The sequence below is a fragment of the Lepidochelys kempii genome, chromosome 7 (genome assembly GCF_965140285.1).
Source record: "Lepidochelys kempii isolate rLepKem1 chromosome 7, rLepKem1.hap1, whole genome shotgun sequence".
NCBI lineage: Eukaryota > Metazoa > Chordata > Testudines > Cheloniidae > Lepidochelys > Lepidochelys kempii.
Window position 1 is genome coordinate 1,904,641 of NC_136386.1, and position 27,696 is coordinate 1,932,336.

Sequence of the window (27,696 nt, forward strand, 5' to 3'; positions counted from 1 at the left end):
CCCAGAAGAGGCACTTGCCAAGACATCTTGGGGGGAGGAATAGTTTCATTTTACTGTATTCCTGACATAATGAAGACACAGGGTGGTGGTGGTGATTTATTAATAGGAAGACTGAATGAAATAGGAAGACTAAATGAAAACCCCTTCAGGCTTTCAAAGGAAAGGCCCCAAAAGGAAGAAATCCTGGCTATAAATGTGTTTATCCTATACGAATACATGGAGAGCAGAAGCTTCATAAATTAGCATTGCCCTATAGCAGATACGAAAAGGGGTCTACAAATAAACCTGTTGTTCATTTGCCAGTGATATATTCTATCCATAATTTAAGGGGATGTGGCCATGTTAAAAATAATATTAACAGTTAAAATCCTTATCTGTGATACTGATAGCATCTAAGATTATTAAAGCAGAAAATGTGAAAAATCTGATTTTTTTTTTTTAAATCTTGCATATGTGTTGGTTTGAACAATGAAAATAGATTGTTTCCTCTTTTGAATCTGAAACTACTAAGTCGCCTAGTGCTATGTTGTCATAGGTGGGCTGCAAACGCTGCGGGGATTGCTTAAAAACTTTCCATTGGATTTATCAAAAATGAAACACCCTCTTCCATAGCTCTTACAAACCAAGATCTGAGTCCAGATTTGATTTAATGTAATTTAATATGACATCCAGGCTAGGAATACTCTGTAAAGTTGTTATAGGCTCCAGAAATAGTCAGAGTTTTGAATAAACCAGTGACTACAAGATAAGGGTGACGAATTGCAGGGGAAAAAAATCTCTAAACATGGTAAAATACGAAATTCAAGACAAAAATTAGTGATGGGGATACTTAAAATGGACTATTCTAGTGGATTAGCCTGCTTCTTATTCAAATTAGGTCAAATACAACAGTTTGGATAGTATGACATTAAAATATTGGGGAAATGTAAATTTAATGTCATTGAATAAAATTCTACATTTGGCAGCAGACTGATTCCTATTTCTTGTAGATGAGGAGGAAACTTCAGCATGAATAACCCACTACATATGTTTGCATTAGTCAGAAACCGAAGAGGGAATGAAATTGGTATTTGAAATATCGGACAAAAGTTTGCAGTTCATGGTAATAAATGTAACTCTCTCACTTGACAGAGAACACACACAAACCTCTTAAACTTGTACCAAGTGTTATTGTCTGTCAGAAAAATAGCTATAAAATCACTATAGAAATGACTCACTCAGCAGACTGGCTCACCGTGTATCATAGAGTAGATGCAGTTCAGTGTCAGGTAGCACTGTGGAGCCAGTACGTATGTCGGGTTCCGTTCAGCTTCATGCTGCAGCAACAAAACTGTCGGCTGACTTTTGATTTTTGAATCTTTATTGCTAGTGAAGACTGAGGAGACAGCCCCTGTCTCTCAAACAAAAACAAACCAAAAAAGAGCTTGTTTCGGCCCCCCTCCCAAGTTTCTACACTGAAACAAAATCACAGTACATCTATGTGTAAATTGTTTGGCTTGTGGACTGATAGCACTTGATCTGGAAGTCACTAAGTAAGTCACTAAGTATATGGAACACCATGATCTAATTTTTAGAGAGCTCTTTTTCTGATTAAACACAATGTAAAAATTCTGGGTTTTTTTAGCATGTATAATTGGACATAGCTAATTCCGTGTCTCGATATTTACCATGTACACACGCTTTAATTTTGAACATCATAGCAATTATATTTCATATACATTTCAATGGCACTTCATATCACCCTCTGGGTATAAGGCCTGATCCTGCAACTGGATTTGATTTCATCAGGGCTTTTTAAATTCTATTCTGTATAGGTTCTTATACCACTCTCATCACTGTAGTATCTGAGTCTCTTCTAATAGTGCATTAACCAGTGTGACTAACATGTCACATAGCTTCCTGTGAGCATAGTGGTCCAGTTGCAAGATCTGCTCTTAGCAAGTCCGAAAATACTTGAGTACCAAGAGTGGATCTCATTTCTGTAGCAGGCAAAAATCTTCCTGTCCTTTTAATTTCCTTTCAGTTGGAGCAGAATGGTGTCCAATGTGTTTTAAGGTAAAATACTTGTAAAAGAGGCCTAATAATAAGATACCATGTTCTGATAGCAGAGGCCTTTTCGGCAGAAAGGCTTTAATGTGTTTCAGCTATTTAGACATTGAGTGTTTTTATGTGTCCATCTGTAGATGAGAACTTGTTTCTATAATTTGCTTTTTAAGCCTTAAATGGAAAACTAGTCTCTTTCATGATATTCTCTACAGATCCCTGCTGCAGTAGTTGCATGCCTGGACCTGTGAGCTGCAGAACTATTTAAAGTAGTAAAACCATTAGGGGGTGTGTATGCATGTCCTCTCTGGAATAAATTCTTTCCCTGCTTGGTGTATTGTACATTGAAATTACAACAGTGAAGTGGAATTTGCCATTCCATTAGTCTGCTGCCTTAAGGTAGCCCAGAAGCTAAAAGCTGAGATAATTCCTTAAAATATATTTTGAAAGCTTTTCTTTGATTAACAATTAATGGGAACACTGTTTTTAAAGATGTAATCATCCCTTTAGTTCATTTTAATGATTCAGATTTTTTAAATCTCTCTCTAGATCTTTATGTAGTTACAAAATCAGACTACATTTTTCTAAAGCTATAATTTTAGGAAGGGAGAGAATCTCGGTTGTTTAGAAACAGTTGTAGATCCTTGTGCCATTAATTTGGAATGAATTCAGCCTCTTCTCTAGCATTTTCCTTTGCTTTGAAACACACAATGGAATCAGCATTAAAGGTGACCATTAACTAAAAAACCTAAGTTGTGTGTGTTTTGAAGAAAACCTCAAACGCAGCCCAACGTAGTTTTGTAAAGTATGGTCAGAGCTTAAAAGACAGGATATCTGACTGTTGAACACACAGCTTATTTTAGTGATATCAGCAGGAAGGTTTCTAATAGCACTGCTAATCATTATTATTGCTATTACTATAGCACCCAGAGGTCCCAGTGAGGATGGCAGCCAAATTATGTTGGCTGCTGTACACTCAAAGGAAGAGTCCCTGACCTGAGAGTCTACAGTGTACTTGAACTGTAACTGTTGTATACAGTCTCCGGGATCAATTCTGCAAAGTGCTAAGTTTGTCACTATGCCACTGAAGTCTGTAGGAGTCCAAGGTGCTTGGCATCTTGCCAGATTCTGTATGATCCTGTTCTAAGCATATCCTTTACAGATGTCCTCTAATAAAATTCAAAACACTTTGCATTAAGGCAAGAGAACTAGCCTGTTTGGGAAGAGGGACAGCATCTTTTCTCTACTCTTTCCAAAGTGGTTTCCTTGTTCAGTAAATTTCAGTGAATTTCAACGTGCGTCTCTAATTTTCTTCTGCTGTGATCTTATTTTTATAAATGTATGGAATGGTGTGTACATTACAATAATAAAGATACAGCTGACGTGAGCTGCATTGTTTACACTGCAGGTAGGCATCAGTATCTTAGATGAAGTGGTTTAATGATGAATTGTGTAATAGTAATCATACTTTGCCCCTTATTAAAGGAGGACCCAGGGGTCTAAGCAGCTCTCATGATTACAGTGCTACTTTCCATACTAGAAGATTTCTCAAATAAGCATTTAAAAGGGGCTTTTTAGAACCCTTTATTAAAAATAGTCTCTATCCAGTGTTCTTAAACTAGTATTTTGTTGATGGTTCTTGCTTAATTAGGTTTCCAGTTTCGAGCATTAAAAAGCTGGAAGCTAGAAAAGCCTTTTTGTGCCTCTGATAAGCTTTTGGCATGAACTGAAGATGACCTGGATTTCCATACTTTTGTCGGCTTTTCAAACCTCCTTGGTATTAAACAGATGAGGAGCGAGGAACCTGTGAAGCAGCCTCCCTTTTTTTGAGTCAGAAGTTACTGAATAGTGAGTTCATTGTGGGGATATTTCTGTCTGACCCGGTGGAATCAGTGGATTGTGGGAGAGCTGATTGCAGTGGAAGAGGAGGCCTGATGATAAAAAAGTAGCTGGATGGGGCAAGGGGCTGTGTAAGATAATTGTGATTTTTGGATCCGAATTGATCTTCTAAGGAATTTTACTGTGGTGATGGGGATAGTGTGTTGGAAGGGAGATAAGGGAAGCTGTGGGATGAAGCTGTGCTGTTGGTATTTTATTCAGGAAAGAGCAGTATTGTATTGAAAGCAATTTTATATTTTCCCAAGCAGTAATCAAATGGAAGCTGTGCCTCCATTCTGCCTGCCTGAGAACATTCCTTAGTAGTACAATGAGAAGGTCAGTCGCTGTGTAAACAGTGAGCAGTAGGGGAGATTGGGCAATAACTCCACTTCCTTTAAAATACTAGTAAAGATGAATGACCAAACATCAGGAATCCTCTTTCCCTTACATTCTTTCAGAGAAACCGCTAATGTTCCTCAGAGACTTGCTGAATAAGTGGTTACTACTTTTCCTGTCTGTGTGTATATATATAAAGCAGTCTCTTCCCACTTCCTAAGGTACAGATTAGAAATCAGGAAATGGAAAAACCCAACTGTTAGCTGTGAATTAGGCATTTCAGGTGTCTGCTTAATTAATCTCTGTTACACTGGTGTAAGTCAGGGTTAACTTTGTTGCCTTTCATTGTACCTGGGTTGGGGATCAGGGCTCTTCTTTGGCTTTGGGGAAAGATAACTGTAATATAATTGGGTATATTAATAAGAGGAATGAATGGTGTGGAAACCATCCCTTATGCTGATTTTATGTGGAGAGATACTGCTTGAATAGAATTCACCCATATGCTTTGCGATGTGGGAGATTTGGGTTTCTCTAGTTTTGAGGCGGGATGAGCAAAATCAGGAGATGGGGATGCACAAAGAAATATAGGTAAATACACTTTATTGTGGGATACTTTTGAAAACATTTTCAGAGGCCCTATTTCAAGAGGCACGGTGTAAAGATGACTATGGAAATGAAGGGAAATAGTGTTAAGAATTAAGTCCAGGAATTAAGGAATGTAAAGATGGATGGGTAAAAATCAACAATAATCAATAATTAAAATATACAGGCATATATTTTGTCTGTAAGCAATGAATGTGAGCTATGCATTGGAAATGAAACACTGCATCAGGAGTAATAGAAGTGTGCCAGTTATTCAAGTCTATTATGCTGCGTTTAACCCCTTCATCCTCTCACCTAAGCTTTCCATAGTAATTTTTGCATTCAGCAGCAATGAGCGGTAGTAAAGTTGGGAATGATGAGCTGGAGTTCGTTCAGCTATGAAGGTGGCTGTAATTCCAGGAGATGTCTTAAAAGTTAGATCTTTGAGGAACAGATTTTTCTCCAGCTTTTACTGGCTGAGATAACAGGAGGAGACGTATTCACTATTGTCTCTCATTAAAGTAAATGAAAGTGCTTAAATGCTTCAGAAACCTGTACACTCTTAAAATTCTGTTTCATCTTTCAGTGTGTTCTAGAGATGGGTCTGAATGAGACCCCTGATCAAAACACTTTCCAGCTGGGAGGTTCTAAATCTAGATCAGAAATGGTGAAAATTCTGAGCTTTTCCAAGTTTCATAGTGGTCAGTTTAAATCCATTATAAAGAGAAGGCTGACTATGCATTCACACTTCTTTGTGAGTCACTAGTTCCGGTTTCTAATAACTCTCTCCCTTCTTTTCCCCTCTCATTTCTAGGAATACATAATTCGTGTGCAGAGAGGGATTTCCATGGAAAACAGTTGGCAGGTAATCGCTCTTTAAATTTTGGGTCACTTAAACAGACGGTCTTCCTAGACAGAGGCAGATTACAGTTTTGTGGGGCCCAGAGGAAGTGGGGGGCTCCTCCCTAACCCTTCCTCTTGGAGTCATCCTCCCACACCCGGCACTCATGCTGAGGAGTGGGGTCGGGTGCAGGGGCTTCCCCAACTCCCCAGCAGGAGCTTTAGGTGGGCTGGGGAAGTGCAGTCGGGGTGCCCATTTTTCCGGGGCCCCTGGGCACAGGCCCCCTTGGCCCAGGGGCTAATCGGCCACTGTTCCTAGGAAAAGACCTGGATTCATCCTAGCTAGTCTAATTCTAGCTAGAGACCAAATGCTATTTGAGAGAGAGTCAGGAATGTGAAATGCTTGAATGTGTTCGGTCACAAACTGTTGTTTCTAGTGTCAGTATTAATTAGCGTGAAGGCTTCATTTCAGCATATAAGTCTTCCAGATGACTACTACATGTGACCTAAGATACATATGACCTAAGATACAACACCAAGGCTCATTTTGTGCCAACTCTTACTACTTGTAGGCTACTTGTCCCAACAACAGTGGGCAACTTCCAGGAGTAAAGTTTGGTGAGTCAGTCCTTTAGTTTCTGTGACAATCCTGCCAGTGGACACAGAATAAAAGTCCTCACGTTGATCTCATACACACTTTCCACTAGCATTCTTTCCTATGTACGTATGTATGTCTGTCTGTCATCGGTAGATAGAATAATTTAGGATGCTTTACATTGTTTGCTCTAGTTTTGGAAGCAAGTGTTTTTTTTTTTTTCCTCTGGAATAAACTTTCTATTTCCATATTTGACCAAAGCTTCTGAAAGTTGTGATTGTTAGAGGCACATTTTTGTCTGACCTCTTCATTTTAGAAGAGCGACGTGGCTGTGGTAGTTATAGAAGACTTCATTGTCTTCTGCCATTGTGGATGTTCTAGGCCAAACAAAGAATAATCCCTGCAGTGTGTTCCTATTACATATATATAATATGCAGGTGTGTATAGATGGTATTTGTTTTTAAACCTAAATTATGGGGTCTGAATAGTCTGCCAGGACCTGCCTCCCGGCTAGCAGTGGAACCACTGTCTTGTCCAGGCTGTGCTGTAATAAAAATAAGTAATGATGCTGATACCCTGTGAAGAGCTGGTGAGCATCCACTGCTACCAGATAGATTTTTCTGGGGAAGGTCAAGTTACATTTTTCTAAATTTTGAATGTATGATTTTGAAGTAATGTTGCTTCTAGGATGGAAGAATCAGAAGGTGTCTGCAAACACCTTCTGATGAAGCTGCTGCAATATAATGTTACAGCTAGGAAGCTGTATTGGTGGAAGTTGAAGCAAGACCAATTCAGACTGGAAACCAGGTGCACTTTTTTAATAGTGAGAGTAGTTAATCACTGGAATAACTTACTAAGCATCGTGGTCCATTCTGTATCGTTGGCAGTTTCTAGATTGAGATTGGATGATTTTTCTAAAAGCTCTGGTCTAGGAGTTTTTTGGGGGAAGTTCTGTGGCCTGAGTTATACAGGACGACAGGCTAGATGATCAGTGGTCCCTTCTGGCCTGGGAATCTATGAATCTTGCAAGATTAGACATCACAGAGAGCAACTCTTCTCTCTCTCTCTTCACTTGCTGGCATAGACTCCTAGACAGCAGTGTAAACCCAGCAGTCTTGCATTTGTACAGAGAAGCTTAGTGAAACCAAGATTGCAAGTCGGAATTTTTTCCCTCATGCGGTTTAGTTATCACATAAAATCTAGTGTGTTGCTTCAATACTGCCTTTATGTTTTGCAGATTGTGAGAAGATACAGTGACTTTGATTTGCTTAATAGTAGTTTACAGGTAAGATTTTTTCCTCTGATAAATAACTATAATTCTAATTAATATATTATATTATATTTAAAATTTTCTTCTTTGTATACAACAATGAAGAGAACAGAGACAGCATCAAACTTACATGGCTGAAAATGAAATTACTTAAATTTTAAAATTATAAACTGACATTTTTGAACAAGGAGAAATGCTGAGCTATTTTAGGTTTTACCCTGGGAAATGTTGGCTGTAACCTCTGTGACCAATTTAAATCTAAAGACAGGAGATTGGCAGATACTGAATCTTTCCCTTCAGTGATGTGACTTGTTCTGGCTTGGTGCACTGTTATGACCCCTTCTTTCTTTGACTCCCACAAAACGGAGGCACATACTGACCTTCTTAATTCAGCACAGAAGTGCTATGTATCTCGTTATTTGGCTTCCTCTCAAAGCACTTCCAGATGCTGCTTATCATGTGATGGATTTCTGTATCATGGCAAAGGGTTCCTCAGTTAAACACTGAGTTGGCTGGTTATTTTTCTTTTCTTTTTTTTAGGACAGTGGTTTCTTTTAGTTTGCGTAGGAAAAGGCAAAGTGTGTGTGGGATGAGGGGCAGGCAGAGACTAACATTTACAGGAAGGATGCTTGTGGTTCTAGGATTTCTTAGTTTAACACCAGACAAATAACATATGAAGTGAGCTCTATCAGTGTTTTAAGAATAGATTTTATCTGTCACTTTCTTCTCTTTTTTTCCCCCGTCACATGTAGTGTGACTGCAGGACCTTAAGGCCTTTCTGGTTTTCATTTCCTTGTTGGTTTTAAAAATCTGACTACTTGGTGAAGTCTTGTGAACAAGAGTGGGCAAGTATATTGAACTGTGCTCACGATATGAGCATCATTAAATACAGAAGCAGGGATGACATTGTAGAGGGTAGAAGATAGACTTGGGACCAAATTCAGACTCAATTTTAGCAGGTGTAACTTAATTGAATTCTATGAGGTTATCCACTAGGTCTGAATTTGCACTCAAGATTTTGTGTGACCACTATTAAATGACCAACTTTACTTTCTTCTTTGTCTTCTACGGTCCAATCCTGCACTCCTTAATCAGGAAAATCTCCCATTGTCTTCATTTGATCTAACTGGGAATTTTGCCTGAGTACGGAATCCAAAATTGGGCCCTTAATATACCAATACAGCATACAATGTTCATGACTACTCTGTTAGGTTGTGTATATCTTGGCATGTATTCGCCGTGTTCAGCCCAAACATGACTTCAGCAGGAGACGACTGGATTCCAGCAGTTTTTCAGAAGAGAACTCATATGTGGGAATGGAGCAATTTTAAAAATAACTCCCACAAGCAGGAAAAGAAAATCCTACTGAATGGACAAACCCTGTGACTTTCCTTCCTGGTCTTCTGTGTAGGTTGATAGTCACTGTTCTTTAAAATGCATACCACTTCCTAGGAGAGCGAAATGGAGCATGCTTGAGACAAAATCGCTATCTACAACACCTCTGACTGGTAAAAAGCTGGTGTAATGCATTCTACAAAACTCTAACTGAATAATTGCATCATGGGTTCACCGGAGGTAAAAAGAGATTGCTTGTGGGAAGGAACAAGGCTGTTGAAGAATTGTAATTATTTTTTGCATTAGTGGAAACATGTGGAATTATTATTGTGAGGTGGTGGGCAGATGCCCCAGCCAGGGCAGTCTCAGGTAAGCCCAAATGGCTTGCATTATGTTCAACTCATCTTTCCTCAGAAGCAGTTTTAGTAAATAACAGAAGATTGCAAAGGATCAAAGTAATAAAAGATGCTTAGCAACAGACATTCCCGCTATCTGTAAGCTGGGAGGAGTGAGAACATATCCTCTAGGAGGCACAGCATAGAACTTGAAGCACAGCGGGAAGGCGGGGTTCCTTAAAGTGACTTTAAGCCAGTGGTCCTCAATCTTTTTTCATTTGCAGAACCCTAAAAATTTTGAATGGCGGTGCAGACCCCTTTGGATATTTTAGATGTAGTCTGTGGGCCTTGATGGGTCCGTGGACCACAGATTGAGAACCATTGCTTTAAGACGTAGATTGGCTGCAGTGCTGTCAGGAATCTCCACAGTGTTGGCTGCTGTGTAGCACTGCCCCAACACATCCCTTTTAGCTCCATTCTCTGTGCCAAGGTTTGAGAGGTGACACGCAGGGAAATGGGGCATATTAAGGTTATTTTTTCTTTCTCCTGCTCCACTGAGTTATGTAAAATAACTCCAGCATTGCATACACCTGTGTACACTTTCTGATTCTTTAAGAAGCACAGTCCCTAATTCCTTCCAAAACTCCCAACAGCACTATCTTGTATGGAAATGTTCAGGCCCTGTGACTGAACAAGCTTAAACCTCTCCTGTAGATATGGAAGCTAATTCAGAGTAAAATTACCTATGAAACTTTGACCTGTTCCTGGAAGAGAGAAATGAAGTTCTCTTGGACTTAAAGCCGTAAACCACCCATGTTCTTTACTGACTCACTTAACTCTTGACCTGCTTATTGCCTGTTTCTTCAGGAAGTTGTGCTTGGATGTCTTGCAGAGCCTGGAATTGTTGTGGATTTTTTTATGTTGTCTGTACTGCCTTGTTACACCTCTTAAAAAATAATAGTGGGGGCTGAGATTTTCAAAGCTGACTGGACTAGGGGATTTAACCACACTGCTCCCGTTGAAATTAATGGGAGACTTGTGGCTAAATCTCCAAACTGCATTTGAAAATCTCAACCAGAGTCTCCCCAAGTGTACTGGATTAAAAAGCTTCTCGCAATCCATCCTCTTTTTACTTCGAGATTATTTAGTGTAGAAGCGTGGAAATTGTATGTCATGTGATCTCCATTTTGTTGAGAGAACTCCTCAGACCATTCTCTGCTAAGAGAGCAAATGACTTGCTGTAACAAAGGCACTCTGAATTATCAACGGAGATCCCTAAGAAGAACGCTCTAGTTTGAAGATAAGAGTGTTAAAGCATTGGCCCTTCTCTGGCAAAAATCCCATTGGCTGCAGAGGAGGCTTTACTTCTCTGAGTGCTGAATTAGGGCCCAGAGTAAGTATTCCCTCAGGCCCTAAAGCACGTGCATAAGCCTTCATAGGGTCAGGGCCTCACTGAGGTGCCTTTCCATAAATATGATCCCAGTCCCCCGGCAGGTGGGGTTGAAGAAGTCCAAGGTGAAAATACTGGGCTTGCCTTAAATATTCAGATTTGTTTTTCTGAATCAAGGAATGAAATCTTTCCAGGAGCATTTGGAGAAAGTTTGAAAATGGTCACCTAAACTAGAGCCCCTTCTCTGTAAAGCAGTGATTAACCCTCAGGGGAAGAGCCTAATCTTAGAATCATAGAATCTCAGGGTGGGAAGGGACCTCAGGAGGTCATCTAGTCCAACCCCCTGCTCAAAGCAGGACCAATCCCCAACTAAACCATCCCAGCCAGGGCTTTGTCAAGCCTGACCTTAAACCTCTAAGGAAGGCGATTCCACCACCTCCCTAGGTAACCCATTCCAGTGCTTCACCACCCTCCTAGTGAAATAGTGTTTCCTAATATCCAACCTAAACTTCCCCCACTGCAACTTGAGACCATTCCTGCTCGTTCTGTCATCTGCTACCACTGAGAATAGTCTAGATCCATCCTCTTTGGAACCTCCTTTCAGGTAGTTGAAAGCAGCTATCAAATCCTCCCTCATTCTTCTCTTCTGCAGACTAAACAATCCCAGTTCCCTCAGCCTCTCCTTCTAAATCTTGTGTTCCAGTCCCCTAATCATTTTTGTTGCCCTCCACTGGACTCTTTCCAATTTTTCCACATCCTTCATGTAGTGTGGGGCCCAAAACTGGACACAGTACTCCAGATGAGGCCTCACCAATGTCGACTGTGATCTGACATGTTTTTCTGTTGATTGATTGCACTTCTAAACAGAAAATGCATCTGATTTCTGAAGCTTTGCTGTAATTCTTTAATCTTGGTGCAGATTCTCAGACTGACGTGCGTCTGTTTGTGTTTGTGTTTGCTTAGCCTGCAGGTGAGATTTTTTCCCCCTCAAAGTAGGAGGGTGAGCGTGTGGGGAAATGCACAGTGGTTAGGATGCTTTGCATGCGTTCCAGTAACTGAAGACAGTCACATAACCTTATTTTTCCTACCAACATTTTGTCCACTACTGATTCATAAGAACAGCCAGATTGGGTCAGACCAAAGGTCCATCTAGCCCAGCATCCTGTCTTCCAACAGGTCAATGCCAGGTGCCCCAGAGGGAATGAACAGAACAGGGAATCATCAAGTTGCCCATTCCCAGCTTCTGGCAAACAGAGGCTAGGGACACTATCCCTGCCCATCCTGGCTAATAGCCATTGGTGGACCTATCCTGCATGAATGTATGTAGTTCTTTTTTGAACCCTGTTATAGTCTTGGCCTTCACAACATCCTCTGGCAAAGAGTTCCACAGGTTGACTGCGTTGTGTGAATAAGTACTTTCTTTTGTTAGTTTTAAACCTGCTGCCTTTTAACTTCTTTGAGTGATGCCTGGTCCTTGTGTTATGTGAAGGAGTAAATAACACTTCACACCAGTCATGATTTTTATAGGCCTCTATCATATCCCCACCCTTAGTCATCTCTTTTCCAAGCTGAAAAGTCCCAATCTTATTAATCTCTCCTCATGTGGAAGCTGTTCCATATCCCTAACCATTTTTGTTGCCCTTTTCTGAACCTTTTCCAATTCTAGTATATCTCTTTTGAGGTGGTGTAACTGTGCCTCAGAGCGTCACAACTGAGGATGCCAAATTCAGGACAAACTACTGAAAAATAGGGCTGATACACCCCAAGACTGGTGGCTAATCCCCCATAAGATATACCAAACCAGCAACAAAAGTAAACTTCTGTTTCACCACACTGGCTAACAAGAAGTCATAAAAGTGGTTTCCCTAGGTATTCCAGTCTTTGTATTACCACCGAAAACACTACACTTAGAGATGAGTGGTTCTTTAAAACCAGCCTCTTCAAATAAAAGGTTCTTCTGATCCCAAAGGACCAGCCACACACCCAGGTCAATATATAACTTAGATCTTACCCAAAAATCACGCTGATACCAATCCTTTAATATCTAAAATCTAACGGTTTATTCATAAAAAGAAAGAAAGAAAGGTGAGAATTAAAATTGGTTGACGGAATCAAATACATACAATAATTGCAAAGTTCTTGGTTCAGGCTTGTAGCAGTGATGGAATAAACTGCTGGCTTAAGTCAAGTCTTTGGCTGCTTCCAAATCATTGAAGGTTCTCAATTCCTTGGTTAGAATGCTTCCATTAATATAAGTTCATAGTCCAGAGGTTGGAGCAGAAAAGAGGCAAAATGGAGGGGTTTCCAGAGCCTTATATCTTCTGCCCCATGGAGGGAAACCCATTGTTTCAAACAAAGCCCCCAGCACAGCTAGTGGAAAATTACAGGTGACAAGATGGAGTTTGGAGTCACATGGGCAAGTCACGTGTCCATGCATGAAGGTTTGGACACCGTAGAAGCCATTACCTATACCCCAAACAGCACGTTTGCAGGACTGTCCATTCAGTGTAGATGGGCATCTCCCATGGTTCATTGTCAGTTAAGTGTTTGTTTCTTGATGAGCCACATAATTTGAATAGTCCCTCCAAGATGTGCTGGCTAATTACCTTGTGGGCATTCCCTCAGGGCAAACGTTTGAAATCCAGGTATAGAGCCAATACTTAACTTCAAATACAAAAATGATACATGCACACAGATAGCATAATCATAACCAGCAAATCATAACCTTTCCATAGACATCTTACATGCCACATTTTGTACAAGATTTGTTGCAAATATACAACAGTGGTTGCAACAATGATCTATATGGTCATATTTTAACCAGATAACGTCACAGACGGGTGACCAGATCTGCATGCAGTATTCAAGATGTGGGTGTACCATGGATTTATATACAGGCAATATGCTATTTTCCATCTTATTATCTATCCCTTTCTTAATGATTCCCAGTGTTCTGTTCACTTTTTTGACTCTGCTGCACATTGAGTGGATGTTTTCAAAGAACTATTCCCAATGACTGCAAGATCTCTTTTGTGAGCGGTAACAGCTAATTTAGACCCCACCATTTTATATGTATAGTTGGGATTTTGTTTTTCAATGTGCGTTACTTTGCATTTATCAACATTGATAATGTCAGGGATTGGGAAGAGCTCACGTGGGTGTGGAGGGAGGAGCAGGAAAAGGGCAAGGGCATTGCCTCCTCTCTCAAAAAGCGATGGTTTCCTCCAGCTTTTTAAACTGTTCCTACTTTTCCAACTGGTGGAAGTTAGAAGTGGGGATTGTATAACCACCAGATGTTCCCACCTTCTTTCCACTTTCCAGTTTGAGCTTTTGGAGGCGGTGTGGGGAAGTGTCCCCCCAGTGCCGGAACTATTTTCTTTAGAAAAGCAGCTATTGTGCCCCAACAACTTTCTTTTTCTGCAACGCTGTCATCCAGTCTCCTCAAGCCAAAGCCAGCCCTCACTTTGCTTGGCAGGTTAATAGGTGCACCCCAGTCCTTGATACCCCTTGGAGTCTTCCCCTTTGACATCCAGCCTGTCACTGGCTATTCACAGAAATACCAGGTTTACTATCCCCAAGCGCTATCCTTCCTCAGAGAAGGATAGAGGTGTCCTTAGGCTTTCCTTCTCCTTATAACCCCCAAAATTCATTATGTTATTCCTAAAGTCAGGATGACCCCCTCCGGGGTTTGTTCGCTGGTGTGCTGAGTTCATGTTGACTGCGTATGCAAATAGAGCTTCTGCTGTTTGATTTGCAGGTGAACTGAGGCAGACGGTTGAATATACATCCTTTGTCTGATAGAAACCGGTTTGTCAACCCTGCCTTGATTCAGACACTTTTAGGAATATATTTTGAGGGCATGCATGCATGTCTGCAACTTCTGACACAGTATTTGTACATACATTTCACAACAATATGGATCAGTGTGATCCTGGCTTTCATTTAAGATCTTACGTGAAGTGGGTTATAGCCCACGAAAGCTTATGCCCAAATAAATTTGTTAACCTCTAAGGTGCCACAAGGACTCCTTGTTGTTTTTGCGGATACAGACTAATACGCGTCAGCTACCCCTCTGATAGGTGTAGTTAGTTTGTCAGGCCTGTTAGGAGTTGCTGTTACAGAACAGGGAACCCTTTGCCAGCTGGCACCATGGGCCTCTGTGACAGACGCCCGGTTTCTTAAGGATTTCTCCCATGAAGGCTCAGTAACTGTGAGACATCTGCTTTGATTTGCTGTACAGGGATGTGTTGGAAAGATGAATAATTCATTGTGTATCAATTCATATGACGCAAGTAGATATAAATACTGTGTTCAAGCTACATCTTTGTTTTTCAAACACAATCTTTTGATTTCTTTAAAATAATACCTTGCCTTTCTGCAGCATCTTTCATCTGATGAGCCGTAAGTGCTTCATGAATGTTAACTAACTAAAGCCTCACGACATGTAGGTAAGGGGTATACAGTGATCCACCACTAGAACGTAGTGCTTCTGGGCTCAAGTGCCAACTATTCCCGGCGACGGAGGGTGCTCGCACCCCCCCGGCCCCACCATGACTCCGCCCCTAACCCAGCCCCCATTCTGTCCCCGCCCCAACTCCACCCCCTCCATGCCCCTATTGGAGCCCTCCCCAAATCCCAGCCCCACCTCCTCCCCGAGCTTGCCACATTCCCCCTCCTCCCCCCTCCCTCCCATCGCTTGCTGCCATGAAACAGCTGTTCCGCGGTGCAAGTGCTGGGAGCTAGGGTGAGAAGCAGGTCGTGGCAGCGTGCTCAGGGGAGGAGGCGGAGGTGAGCTGGGGAAGGGAGGGGCGGGGAGCTGCCAGTGGGTGCAGAGCACCCACCAATTTTTCCCTGTGGGTGCTCCAGCTCTGGAGCACCCACGGAGTTGGCGCCTATGCTTCTGGGGTGTACATAACAGCTCTACCTGTATAATGTCACACAGCAAAAATTTTAGAATGGGATGTGAAGAATTATCTCCTATAATTGAAACTGCAAGTTAAAAACCATTACTGCTGGCTTCTTTAAGTCACAATAATGGTAGTGCGTGAATTAGAAACTATTATCAATCTGTGCACAAGTTAAATAGGAGAGAAGAGAGTTTGTCAAGAGCAGACACTAGGATGCAATGTTGGTTTGTGCTATGACATAGGTATGCTGAGAAAACACCGTGCTTTATTCTCATTTTGTTAGTGTGGCTCTTGCACTTAAATCTCCTGGCACTTTTGGTGGTGGTACATATACAAATCTCTACATTCTGAGATGAGAGTACATATCAGACTATTTCAGCACTGTACAAACACAGAACTTAAGGCAAAATGCCAATATAGACTTTCTGAATATCCACTTTTTAAAAATTACCTGGTTCTTAGAACAACGCAAAACTAGTGTTTTATGGCTCAATTATTTACCTCCATGAGATATTAAAAGAGGAAGTTTTTTGATAATATTATGTTTCCTCTCTTTTTAAGATCTCGACTCTAAGTCTACCTCTACCTCCCAAAAAGTTGATTGGGAATATGGATCGTGAATTCATCGCTGAAAGACAGAAGGGACTCGAGAACTATCTCAACGTCATCACTTCCAATCACATACTGTCCAATTGTGAATTGGTAAAGAAATTTTTGGATCCAAACAACTATTCTGTAAACTATACTGGTAAGTGAAGGATTGTAAAACTGCATTAATAAATGCTGGTTGCTGAGTGAAGGGCACAGGAGAAATTTACTTCCTCTTCCAGACACAGAGGACCAGTCTCACCTTATAAATTGTGCATTAATACTATTAAGGAGTGATACTGCGACGTAGAGTAGTGAATTTACTCTGAAGTGCCCACATGCTGTCTGTCATGAAGCAGATCTGTGCATTAACTGTACTGTTACCAAGTTTCCAGTTACAGTACCACAAAGAGTGGCCAGGACCGAGAGAATCAGGAGGAGGAAATGTAAAGAGGGGAGACATAAGACTACCTAGGGGCAGTTTAAACTATTGTACCTGAGCTAAGGCAGTGAGCCAAGAAACACAGGGAACTAGTTCAGCTTTGCTGAGTACTTTGTGAGGCCCATGGTGCAAACTCTTCATGGTTTCTATAGAGACCCCATATATTACTGTGTACTGCGGTTATAGCTCACAAATTCCTGCCCGCTGCATCATGGGTAGCTGGCACTTCTACACTTAGCATTCTTCATGCCTAGCTTTCAGTGTTATACGGAGGTGGCACTTCTGTGGTGGGGATACTAAGGCAGAGGTTGTGATTTGTCCCAGGTCACACAGTGAGCCGTTGGGAATAGAATCTTGGAATCCTGACATCCAGCCCCATGTCTCATTTGCTTTGTTTTTTTAAGGTAGTCCTTTTCTAGAGTGCTGTATAGACTTTAACTCATCCTTACAGTCACACGCGGGTGAGACAAGCTTAACCCTCTAAAACTCTTCCCATTTAACCAGTAAGGGTGAGTGAATTTACCTGGGGTGTCAACTTCCCTTGCTTTTCTCTTGCAAATTCCTCCTTGAAACCCACCTCCTCCAGTAATCCCTCCTGTCTTCTTCACATTAGTAGTAACTGCTACATCTTCTTTTCCTGGGCTGCTGTCCAATGTCTTGTCCCGTGTGTACAGTTTGGCCTTACACATAGAGCCATGGACTGGCCTTTGAGAAATGTGGATTCTATTCTTGGTTTGGCCACTGGCCTGCTGGGTGGTCTTGGGCAAGTCACTGTACCTCTCTGTGCCTCAATTTTCTTACCTGTAAACTGGGGATAATGATATTTGCCTCTTGGTAAAGCACTGTGAGATCTACTGACGAAAAGCACTGTAAAAGACTTATGTATTATTGTATTATGATTCTACTTTGATTTTAAATTCTTCAGAGCTGGGAATGTGTCCTGATCTGTGCAAAGCACTGTGTAAATTTGTGGCAATATATAAATATGCATGAGATGTGCTTTGGTCATGCATCTTGAGAAATGTTGATAGGTGCATAGTATAAATTGGGGAGGTGGAAAAATTTAAAGTGTGCATGTGCGTGTAATTTGTTTTTAATACTAATAATAAATAATTGATCATACTGACTGTCATTCTGGGAGCTCATCCAGCTTGTTAGGAACCAATCCTCCTTCTTCAACATGTACTGCTGCTTCTGGACTTGTATGTTTTTCCCCCTTTCTCCATAGTCCAGCATGTAGCAGGCAAGTATGAGAGAAGGAAGAATTTTATGGTACCTGTCCAAACAAGATTTTCCTGTTGGACTTTCTAAATATTGTCCATACTAAAGCTGCTGGCAATAAATCCTTTTGTAGGAGACTAGCAATTTTCTTCGGATCTTGTTGACTGAAAACTCTGTTCTTGCAGAAGATACTAAATGCAGAAGATTCTAAAAAAACAATGATAGCAGCTCTCAAACTTGTTCACGGAGCTCTTGCTGATCATCTGTGGAGGAAGCTTGCTAACCAAATGGTTCTCGTTTCTCTCCTTGGTTCAAACTTACGTTTCAGTAAAGAAAGCAGAAAGTAAATTTAAATATGCTCAATATTGCTTCCCCTTGTAACTAGTTGCTGCAGTTAGGTGGCTTTGAAGGGCGATGGGGGAGGTCCTCAGGATTGCAAGTAAGAGGAGAAATGGCTTATGTGATTGCAGCTGGAGGGAAGATGACCCAGAGGCACCCCCTCTGTTGGTGAACCCCAGACCTATAAAATGTGCCAGATTGAGGTAAAGTGATAGCCTAATTCACCCCAAAAAGAAGTTTTAAACAAAGGAAGGCATTCTACAATTTATTTCTGTAGCACTAACCAATGGGAAAACCATACCAGAGATGACATATAGTGTCAACTCCCCTATAAACTGTGAAATGCAAACCTTTATGTTCATAAAAGCACAACCTAGCAAAGCAGAAACATACTGTTTATTTTCCATTTGTGTCCACTCCCCCCTTGTGAAATATCCTAGTGCAAGGGTGGCCAAACTGTGGCTCGCAAGCTGTATACAACTCTTTTTTACAGTTAAAGCGCAGCTCGCAGAGCCCCCTTACCCCCCCCCCCCCCGCCCCCCCCTGCCTGCTACCCCCTTCTCCATCTATCTGGGGTGGGAGAGAGCTCGGAATCTCTGCCTTGCAGCAGGGGGTAGGGAAGTGGCTTCTGCCCAGCGAGGAGGGGAATCTTGGGGCTTCAGCCCTGTGGGGCGCACCTGCTAGGGCTCAGGGCTTCACAGCAGGAGCAGGGCTGAAACCCCGAGCCTCGGCAGACACGTCCCAGCTCTCGAACTTCTGGAGATTGTCATATACAGCTCTGCGGGTCAGTAAGTTTGGCCAGCCCTGTCCTAGTGTCTGGAGTCTCTGCCTACAGTTAACTGTCTTTCCCTAAACATTCTCTGACATTTATGTTAAGCTATGGAGGAGACCTAAAATATAAGTAATACATTAACATATTAGCTCATCTAGTTACCACTGAACAAACAGTGGTGATCCTGTAAGAAGTATTCTAACATCCATATTAATTCTGAGCAAGTTCATCAAGATTACTGTTACAGCAAGTACCAGGGGAATTAATAATGATTAAGTCACTGCCTATGATCTTGGCAGACCCCATTAATGTGACATTACTTTAAGTCACTGTTGTACCAATAAACAATGACTGTTGCACCATTTTCCCCTTCTCCAAGCATGTTTCCACAAATGGTCACAGGCAAATAATACACAACGGGTCAAATAAAATCTAAAACCCTGCATCCTTTTTCACTTGCACTATTTGTCCCTGACAAGATCAGTGACATTAGAGAAGTTTCATTGTTTGCCTGAAAAAAGAAAAGGAGGACTTGCGGCACCTTAGAGACTAACAAATTTAATTGAGCATAAGCTTTCGTGAGCTACAGCTCACTTCATCAGATGCATTCAGTGCATTGCCTGCTTTCCCTAATGATCAATTCTAAATCACCTTGTGAACTCCTAACAGAGTTGCCTTTCCAGCTGCAGGGGAGTGCTGTCTGTCTCCAGTAATCTGGAATGGTTTCATTTTTTCAGAATTGCACGCTGGAGGCTGCCAGCAGAAAGTCTACAGGGAAGTAAGTGCCTTTGCACTAGTCAGCTCTTGTTGCTCAGCAGGAGCAGGCAGCAAAGAGTAAAATAAATAGATGAATAGTTTGTACATAGTAATGGCAGAATTAAATGTCAATTAAGTTTTAAAATTTGGCATTAAAGGTGAATGACAAAGAAATGTCCTGTTTGTGAGGCAGACTAGACATGGGGAAATTCAAACCATGAGCTTTGGATCTGGATCTGAACTGTCTCTTGGGGTGGTGTTGGATCTTGTGGCTTAGGCCCATTTCTAGTACAGCAGAAATGTTAGCTCATGAAGTTTGCGTTCCCTAAACCAGCTGATTTACACTCTTCTCTTAGGGTATGTCTACACTACGAAATTAGGTCGAATTTATAGAAGTCGGTTTTTTTGAAATCGGTTTTATATATTCGAGTGTGTGTGTCCCCACAGAAAATGCTCTTAGTGCATTAAGTGCATTAACTCGGCGGAGCGCTTCCACAGTACCGAGGCAAGCGTCGACTTCTGGAGCGTTGCACTGTGGGTAGCTATCCCACAGTTCCTGCAGTCTCCGCTGCCCATTGGAATTCTGGGTTGATATCCCAATGCCTGATGGGGCTAAAACATTGTCGCGGGTGGTTCTGGGTACATATCGTCAGGACTCCGTTCCCACCCTCCCTCCCCCCGTGAAAGCAAGGGCAGACAATCATTTCGCGCCTTTTTTGTCTGCTGCCAGCCAAAGATGTAAAGGATAGATGGAGTGGGTCAGAACAAGAAATAGACCAGATTTGTTTTGTACTCATTTTCCTCCTCCCCTGTCTAGATCACACTGCAGTCAGTCACAGAGAAGGTGCAGCGAGGTTAATCTAGCCATGTATCAATCAGAGGCCAGGCTAACCTCCTTGTTCCAATAACAACGATAACTTTGGTGCACCATTTCTTATTGGAACCCTCCGTGCAGTCCTGCCTGAAATACTCCTTGATGTACAGGCACACCCTTTGTGGATTTTAGCTCCCTGAAGCCAACCCTGTAAGCCGTGTCGTCAGTCGCCCCTCCCTCCGTCAGAGCAACGGCAGACAATCGTTCCGCGCCTTTTTTCTGTGCGGACGCCATACCAAGGCAAGCATGGAGGCCGCTGAGCTCATTTTGGCAATTAGGAGCACATCAACCACCACACGCATTATCCAGCAGTATATGCAGCACCAGAACATGGCAACGCGATACCGGGCGAGGAGGCGACGTCAGCGCGGTCCCGTGAGTGATCAGGACATGGACACAGATTTCTCTGAAAGCATGGGCCCTGCCAATGCATGCATCATGGTGCTAATGGGGCAGGTTCATGCTGTGGAACGCCGATTCTGGGCTCGGGAAACAAGCACAGACTGGTGGGACCGCATAGTGTTGCAGGTCTGGGACGATTCCCAGTGGCTGCGAAACTTTCGCATGCGTAAGGGCACTTTCATGGAACTTTGTGACTTGCTTTCCCCTGCCCTGAAGCGCATGAATACCAGGATGAGAGCAGCCCTCACAGTTGAGAAGCGAGTGGCGATAGCCCTGTGGAAGCTTGCAACGCCAGACAGCTATCGGTCAGTTGGGAATCAATTTGGAGTGGGCAAATCTACTGTGGGGGCTACTGTGATGCAAGTAGCTCATGCAATCAAAGATCTGCTGATATCAAGGGTAGTGACCCTGGGAAATGTGCAGGTCATAGTGGATGGCTTTGCTGCAATGGGATTCCCTAACTGTGGTGGGGCTATAGACGGAACCCATATCCCTATCTTGGCACCAGAGCACCAAGCCGGCGAGTACATAAACCGCAAGGGGTACTTTTCGATAGTGCTGCAAGCTCTGGTGGATCACAAGGGACGTTTCACCAACATCAACGTGGGATGGCCGGGAAAGGTGCATGATGCTCGCATCTTCAGGAACTCTGGTCTGTTTCAAAAGCTGCAGGAAGGGACTTTCTTCCCAGACCAGAAAATAACTGTTGGGGATGTTGAAATGCCTATATGTATCCTTGGGGACCCAGCCTACCCCTTAATGCCATGGCTCATGAAGCCGTACACAGGCAGCCTGGACAGTGGTCAGGAGCTGTTCAACTACAGGCTGAGCAAGTGCAGAATGGTGGTAGAATGTGCATTTGGACGTTTAAAGGCGCGCTGGCGCAGTTTACTGACTCGCTTAGACCTCAGCGAAACCAATATTCCCACTGTTATTACTGCTTGCTGTGTGCTCCACAATATCTGTGAGAGTAAGGGGGAGACGTTTATGGCGGGGTGGGAGATTGAGGCAAATCGCCTGGCTGCTGGTTACGCGCAGCCAGACACCAGGGCGGTTAGAAGAGCTCAGGAGGGCGCGGTACGCATCAGAGAAGCTTTGAAAACCAGTTTCATGACTGGCCAGGCTACAGTGTGAAAGTTCTGTTTGTTTCTCCTTGATGAAACCCCCCGCCCCTTGGTTCACTCTACTTCCCTGTAAGCTAACCACCCTCCCCTCCTCCCTTTAATCACCGCTTGCAGAGGCAATAAAGTCATTGCTGCTTCACAGTCATGCATTCGTTATTCATTCATCACACAAATAGGGAGATGACTACCAAGGTATCCCAGGAGGGGTGGTGGAGGAGGGAAGGAAAATGCCACACAGCACTTTAAGCACAGCACTTTAAAAGTTTACAACTTTAAAATTTATTGAATGACAGCCTTCTTTTTTTTGGGCAATCCTCTGTTGTGGAGTGGCTGGTTGGCCGGAGGCCCCCCCACCGTGTTCTTGGGCGTCTGGGTGTGGAGGCTATGGAACTTGGGGAGGAGGGCGGTTGGTTACAGAGGGGCAGCAGTGGCAGTCTGTGCTCCAGCTGCCTTTGCGGCAGCTCAACCATACACTGGAGCATTCTGGTTTGGTCCTGCAGCAGCCTCAGCATTGAATCCTGCCTCCTCTCATCACGCTGCCGCCACATTTGAGCTTCAGCCCTGTCTTCAGCCCGCCACTTACTCTCTTCAGCCCTCCACCTCTCCTCCCGGTCATTTTGTGCTTTCCTGCACTCTGACATTATTTGCCTCCACGCATTCGTCTGTGCTCTGTCAGTGTGGGAGGACAGCATGAGCTCGGAGAACATTTCATCGCGAGTGCGTTTTTTTTTCTTTCTAAGCTTCACTAGCCTCTGGGAAGGAGAAGATCCTGTGATCATTGAAACACATGCAGCTGGTGGAGAAAAAAAAAGGGACAGCGGTATTTAAAAAGACACATTTTATAAAACAGTCGCTACACTCTTTCAGGGTAAACCTTGCTGTTAACATTACATACATAGCACATGTGCTTTCGTTACAAGGTCGCATTTTGCCTCCTCCCACCGCGTGACTACCCCCTCAACCTTCCCCCCTCCCTGTGGCTAACAGTGGGGAACATTTCTGTTCAGCCACAGGCAAACAGCCCAGCAGGAATGGGCTATACTGAGTGTCCCTGAAGAAAAGCACCCTATTTCAACCAGGTGACCATGAATTATATCTCACTCTCCTGAGGATAACACAGAGAGAGAAAGAACGGATTTTGGTTGAATGCCAGCAAACATACACTGCAATGCTTTGTTCTACAGTGATTCCCGAGTATGTGTTACTGGCCTGGAGTGGTAAAGTGTCCTACCATGAAGGACGAAATAAGGCTGCCCTCCCCAGAAACCTTTTGCAAAGGCTTTAGGACTACATCTAGGAGAACCGCAAATGCCAGGGCAAAGTAATCCTTTCACATGCTTGCTTTTAAACCATGTATAGCATTTTAAAAGGTACACTCACCAGAGGTCCCTTCTCCGCCTGCTGGGTCCAGGAGGCAGCCTTGGGTGGGTTCGGTGGGTACTGGCTCCAGGTCTAGGGTGAGAAACAGTTCCTGGCTGTCGGGAAAACCGGTTTCTCCGCTTGCTTGCTGTGAGCTATCTACAACCTCCTCCTCCTCATCATCTTCTTCGTCCCCAAAACCTGCTTCCGTATTGCCTCCATCTCCATTGAAGGAGTCAAACAACACGGCTGGGGTAGTGGTGGCTGAATCCCCTAAAATGGCATGCAGCTCATCATAGAAGCGGCATGTTTGGGGCTCTGACCCAGAGCGGCTGTTCGCCTCTCTGGTTTTCTGGTAGGCTTGCCTCAGCTCCTTCAGTTTCATGCGGCACTGCTTCGGGTCCCTGTTATGGCCTCTGTCCTTCATGCCCTGGGAGATTTTCGCAAAGGTTTTGGCATTTCGAAAACTGGAACGGAGTTCTGATAGCATGGATTCCTCTCCCCAAACAGCGATCAGATCCCGTACCTCCCGTTCGGTCCATGCTGGAGCTCTTTTGCGATTCTGGGACTTCATCATGGTCACCTGTGCTGATGAGCTCTGCATGGTCACCTGCAGCTTGCCACGCTGGCCAAACAGGAAATGAGATTCAAAAGTTCGCGGTTCTTTTCCTGTCTACCTGGCCAGTGCATCTGAGTTGAGAGTGCTGTCCAGAGTGGTCAGAATGGAGCACTCTGGGATAGCTCCCGGAGGCCAATACCATCGAATTGTGTCCACAGTACCCCAAATTCGAGCTGGGAACGTCGATTTAAGCGCTAATCCACTTGTCAGGGGTGGAGTAAGGAAATGGATTTTAAGAGCCCTTTAAGTCGAAATAAAGGGCTTCACTGTGTGGATGGGTGCAGGTTTAAATCGATTTAACATTGCTAAATTTGACCTAAAGTCCTAGTGTAGACCAGGGCTTAGAAGATCTAAACTACTTCAGGTTAAAAGCTCAGACACTTTTTAGCCATGTTTTGTGACTTAATTTAAAAAAAGAAATAGTTTTGCTGCCTTGTTACGTGTGAAGCAAAGCCTGAATCCCTGCAGCTTGCCTCTGATTCTGACCATTCAGCAATGTGTGTATAATTAACAGACTTTTAAAAATCTCTTTGCAGAAATTGCCTTACAGCATGTTTCGATGTTCTTCCGGTCGGAGCCAAAGTGGGAGGTGGTAGAGCCACTAAAAGATATAGGTAAGAAATTGGCAGTTTGGGTCTCTGCTCAAGGAGAGACATGGCTGCCATATTAATGTTCCTTGGGGGGAAATATATTGGTCAATTCTCTCTTCTTAAATGTCTCTCTTTGTGAAGGAGACTTAATTAAAATGAAGAATTATGGTGGCAGTTTGAGCCAAGTTAGAAGAGCACTGTCATTATGTATATGGAACTGAATTTGATGAAGGATTTGGAGTCTTACTACTGATAATACTAAGCATTGAAGCCTTAAATTATTTATGTATCTTTCCATATTGACATAATTTTGGTGTATGTTGGTATAATGCCCCACTGATAGCGATCTTTGTAAATCTAGAAGAATTTTCTTATTGGAGAAGCATAATAAAGAGTTAGCACATAAACCCTGCTATGATTCAGTAGCTTTTTTAAAAACAAAAATGAAACCTGTGTTTCCTCCTAGGCTGGAGAATCCGTAAGAGGTATTTTTTAATGAAGAGTAAGAATCAGCCAAAGGAGCGACTAATGTTAAGTTGGGTATGCTTGCATCTTAAATTTCATCCCACTTTCAGGTTCTTCAAGATAGCTATATAAATGAACTGGTCAAAGCAGCATTATAAAACCCCTCTGTGTGGTTGCCTTCGTCCCCAACAAAAGGAATGTTTTGAGTTCATGCTCAAGATCTTATTTTTGTGAAGCCTAGCTTCATAGTGTTTTATCAGATATTGCATATGAATAACAGAAACATGTAAACTTGGGCGCTTGGGATCCAGCTCTAAGTGACAATGTGAACCAATTGTGAGCTAGTTTAGCTTCTAGAATGTTTCTTTCCATAATGTATAAAGCATTACCTTGCATTATATTTTGCCCTCTTTTACTCTAGAGGTAAACTTTGCAGAAGCAGCTGTTTTAGTAACTTGTGAGAAAACTAAGTGAAAATCCTTCCATCTTTTTCTGTATATTATTCAGCTGATGACTTACTGTTTGTATTCATTTCTAGGCTGACTTTGGCCCTGATAAATACTTGTCTGATAAAGACTTCCAGTGCGCAGTGAAACTTCTTTCTTCTTGTTCTGTGAGTGTTACCTTGATGACTCTTAAACTGAGCCAACCCAAAACTAACTCTTACGAGGACTAATCCTGAAAAAGTGTATGCAGTCTAATACAAAAATATTGTGTACTTATAAAACTGCTGTCATCTGAAGAGCTCAAAGCCTTTGTCAACACTAGTTAAGCCTCCTAAACCCTGGTGAGGTAATATGTAATCGCCCAAGAAAGTAGTAATGCCGGAAATGTCAAAGTCATGGCTGTTGTGCTTTTTCTCTTCCTGTCTTTCCATAATACTTCGCGTTAGCATCAACTTTGATTGTAAATGTCCAAGATTTTCAGGCTGTCAGAACAGTGCTGTCTATAAATTTAGTTGTTTAACAACTCATCAGAGATGTCCTGAGGATCTAATGGATATCAGTGAAATGTGTTTGGATTCTCTGTGCTCTGTCTGCAATCTGTCGGTAGCCTGGAGGCAGAGGCTGTGGAAACAATGGAGGCAGTGCTCTGATTTCCTGTGTTCCAGGGAACACCACACGGCAGGATCCAATAGTAGTAACTCTATCTGAATAAGGAATGGTATTTGCTGACTCCAAAGGGAACCCTGTGTGGCCTGTTTCTGCTTTGAGACTCTCGCAGCAAAAAGCAGGACACCTTGGGAATAATTCTTTACAGCCAAGTTTTAAATGTGTATGGTTGTTTTTTCCAATCCTGCAAGCCAAGTTGTCAGCAGAAAGTAAATAGTGCTCACTTGAACTGAGTTACTCCAGTGAGTGATATTAATTTCTGAAAAGGTTATGAAACTAGTACTGTGAATTCTTAGTCTTCAACTACCTCATATTGTACTGCAGATCTAGGGCCTGAGCCCACAAAGCCATGAGTAACTTTATCCAGCATAAATAGAGTCACAGTGGGTGAGGTAATATATTTTATTGGACCAACTTCTGTTGGTTAACGAGACAAGCTTCTGAGTTTACACAGAGCTCTTCTTCAGGTCTGGGAAACTTAGACCTTGTCTCTGCTACAAATTACTTCGTATAACAGATGATTAATCCACACCCCTGAGCAACAGAAGTTATACTGACCTGAGTGGCAGTGTAGACAGCACTATGTTGGCTGGGAAGCTTCTCCCCACGACGTAGCTACCGCTTCTCATGGAGGCAGGAGTCATTAAGCCGACGGGGAGAGCTCTCTCCCGTTGGCTGAGAGCATCTTCGCCAGAAGCACTACAGTGGTGCAGGCTGTAAGTGCTCTCCTGTAGACATCACCACATTTGGTGTCTCACAGCTAAACACAAGATGGAACAGATTGTTTAGCATAAATAGTTAGTACGTATTTCAAGGGACCACTCAAGGTGACATGGCCCATTAATACCCCTTTTGTCATAGGGAACATAACAGGCCACTACATCTTAACACGTATTTCAAGAGACTGTTCAACTACGTACGCTAAACAATCTGTTCCGTCTTGTGAGACACTTAGCTGTGAGACACTACGGTCAGGTCTACGGTACAAATTTAGGTCAGTGCAGCTGCGCTGCTTTAGCGCGTCTGGTGAAGATGCTCTAAGCTGATGGGAGAGAGCTCTCCTGTCAGTTTCATAGCTCCGCAAGAGGCAGTAGCTGGGTCAGTGGAAGAAGCTGTCCCCCTGTCACAGCGTTGTCTACATGGGGGTTTACGGTTGGTATAACTACAGAGCTCAAGGGTGTGGATTTTTCATACCCCAGAGCGAGAGTTATACCAGAGAGTGTGGTGTCGACCAAGTCGGAGTAAGCTTCCCAGACCTGAAGAAGAGCTCTGTGTAAGCTTGGAAGCTTGTTTCTCCCTCCAACAGAAGTGGGTCCAGTAAAAGAGATTACCTCACCCGCCTTGTCTTTCTAATATCTTGGGACTGACACAGTGGCAACAACACTTTAATGGGACTATGCGGTATAAATAACCTTTTTTAATCAACAAGCTAGTGACTTTGACTGCAGTGTAAGAGATCAGGAGGAAGAGCACAGGTAATGAGATTTGCAACCTCCTAACTTCCCCTGATGCCCACCAAATT

At 42.9% G+C, this 27,696-nt stretch overlaps 1 protein-coding gene across 9 annotated transcripts in view; it reads left to right on the top strand.

The window, feature by feature from the left end:
• Positions 1–27,696, top strand: part of PXK (PX domain containing serine/threonine kinase like) — a 63,236-nt gene that overhangs the window by 4,736 nt on the left and 30,804 nt on the right. For all 9 annotated transcript variants that reach the window (XR_012159742.2, XR_012159741.2, XM_073350904.2 and 6 more), the window contains exons 2-7: positions 5,654–5,704; positions 7,512–7,559; positions 16,073–16,259; positions 24,544–24,621; positions 25,064–25,137; positions 25,601–25,675. Coding sequence is in view for 7 of the 9 variants with exons in the window: in XM_073350904.2 (XP_073207005.1) it covers positions 5,654–5,704; positions 7,512–7,559; positions 16,073–16,259; positions 24,544–24,621; positions 25,064–25,137; positions 25,601–25,675 (513 nt within the window). In the remaining 2 variants the exon portion in view is untranslated. The remainder of the gene's footprint in view (positions 1–5,653; positions 5,705–7,511; positions 7,560–16,072; positions 16,260–24,543; positions 24,622–25,063; positions 25,138–25,600; positions 25,676–27,696) is intronic.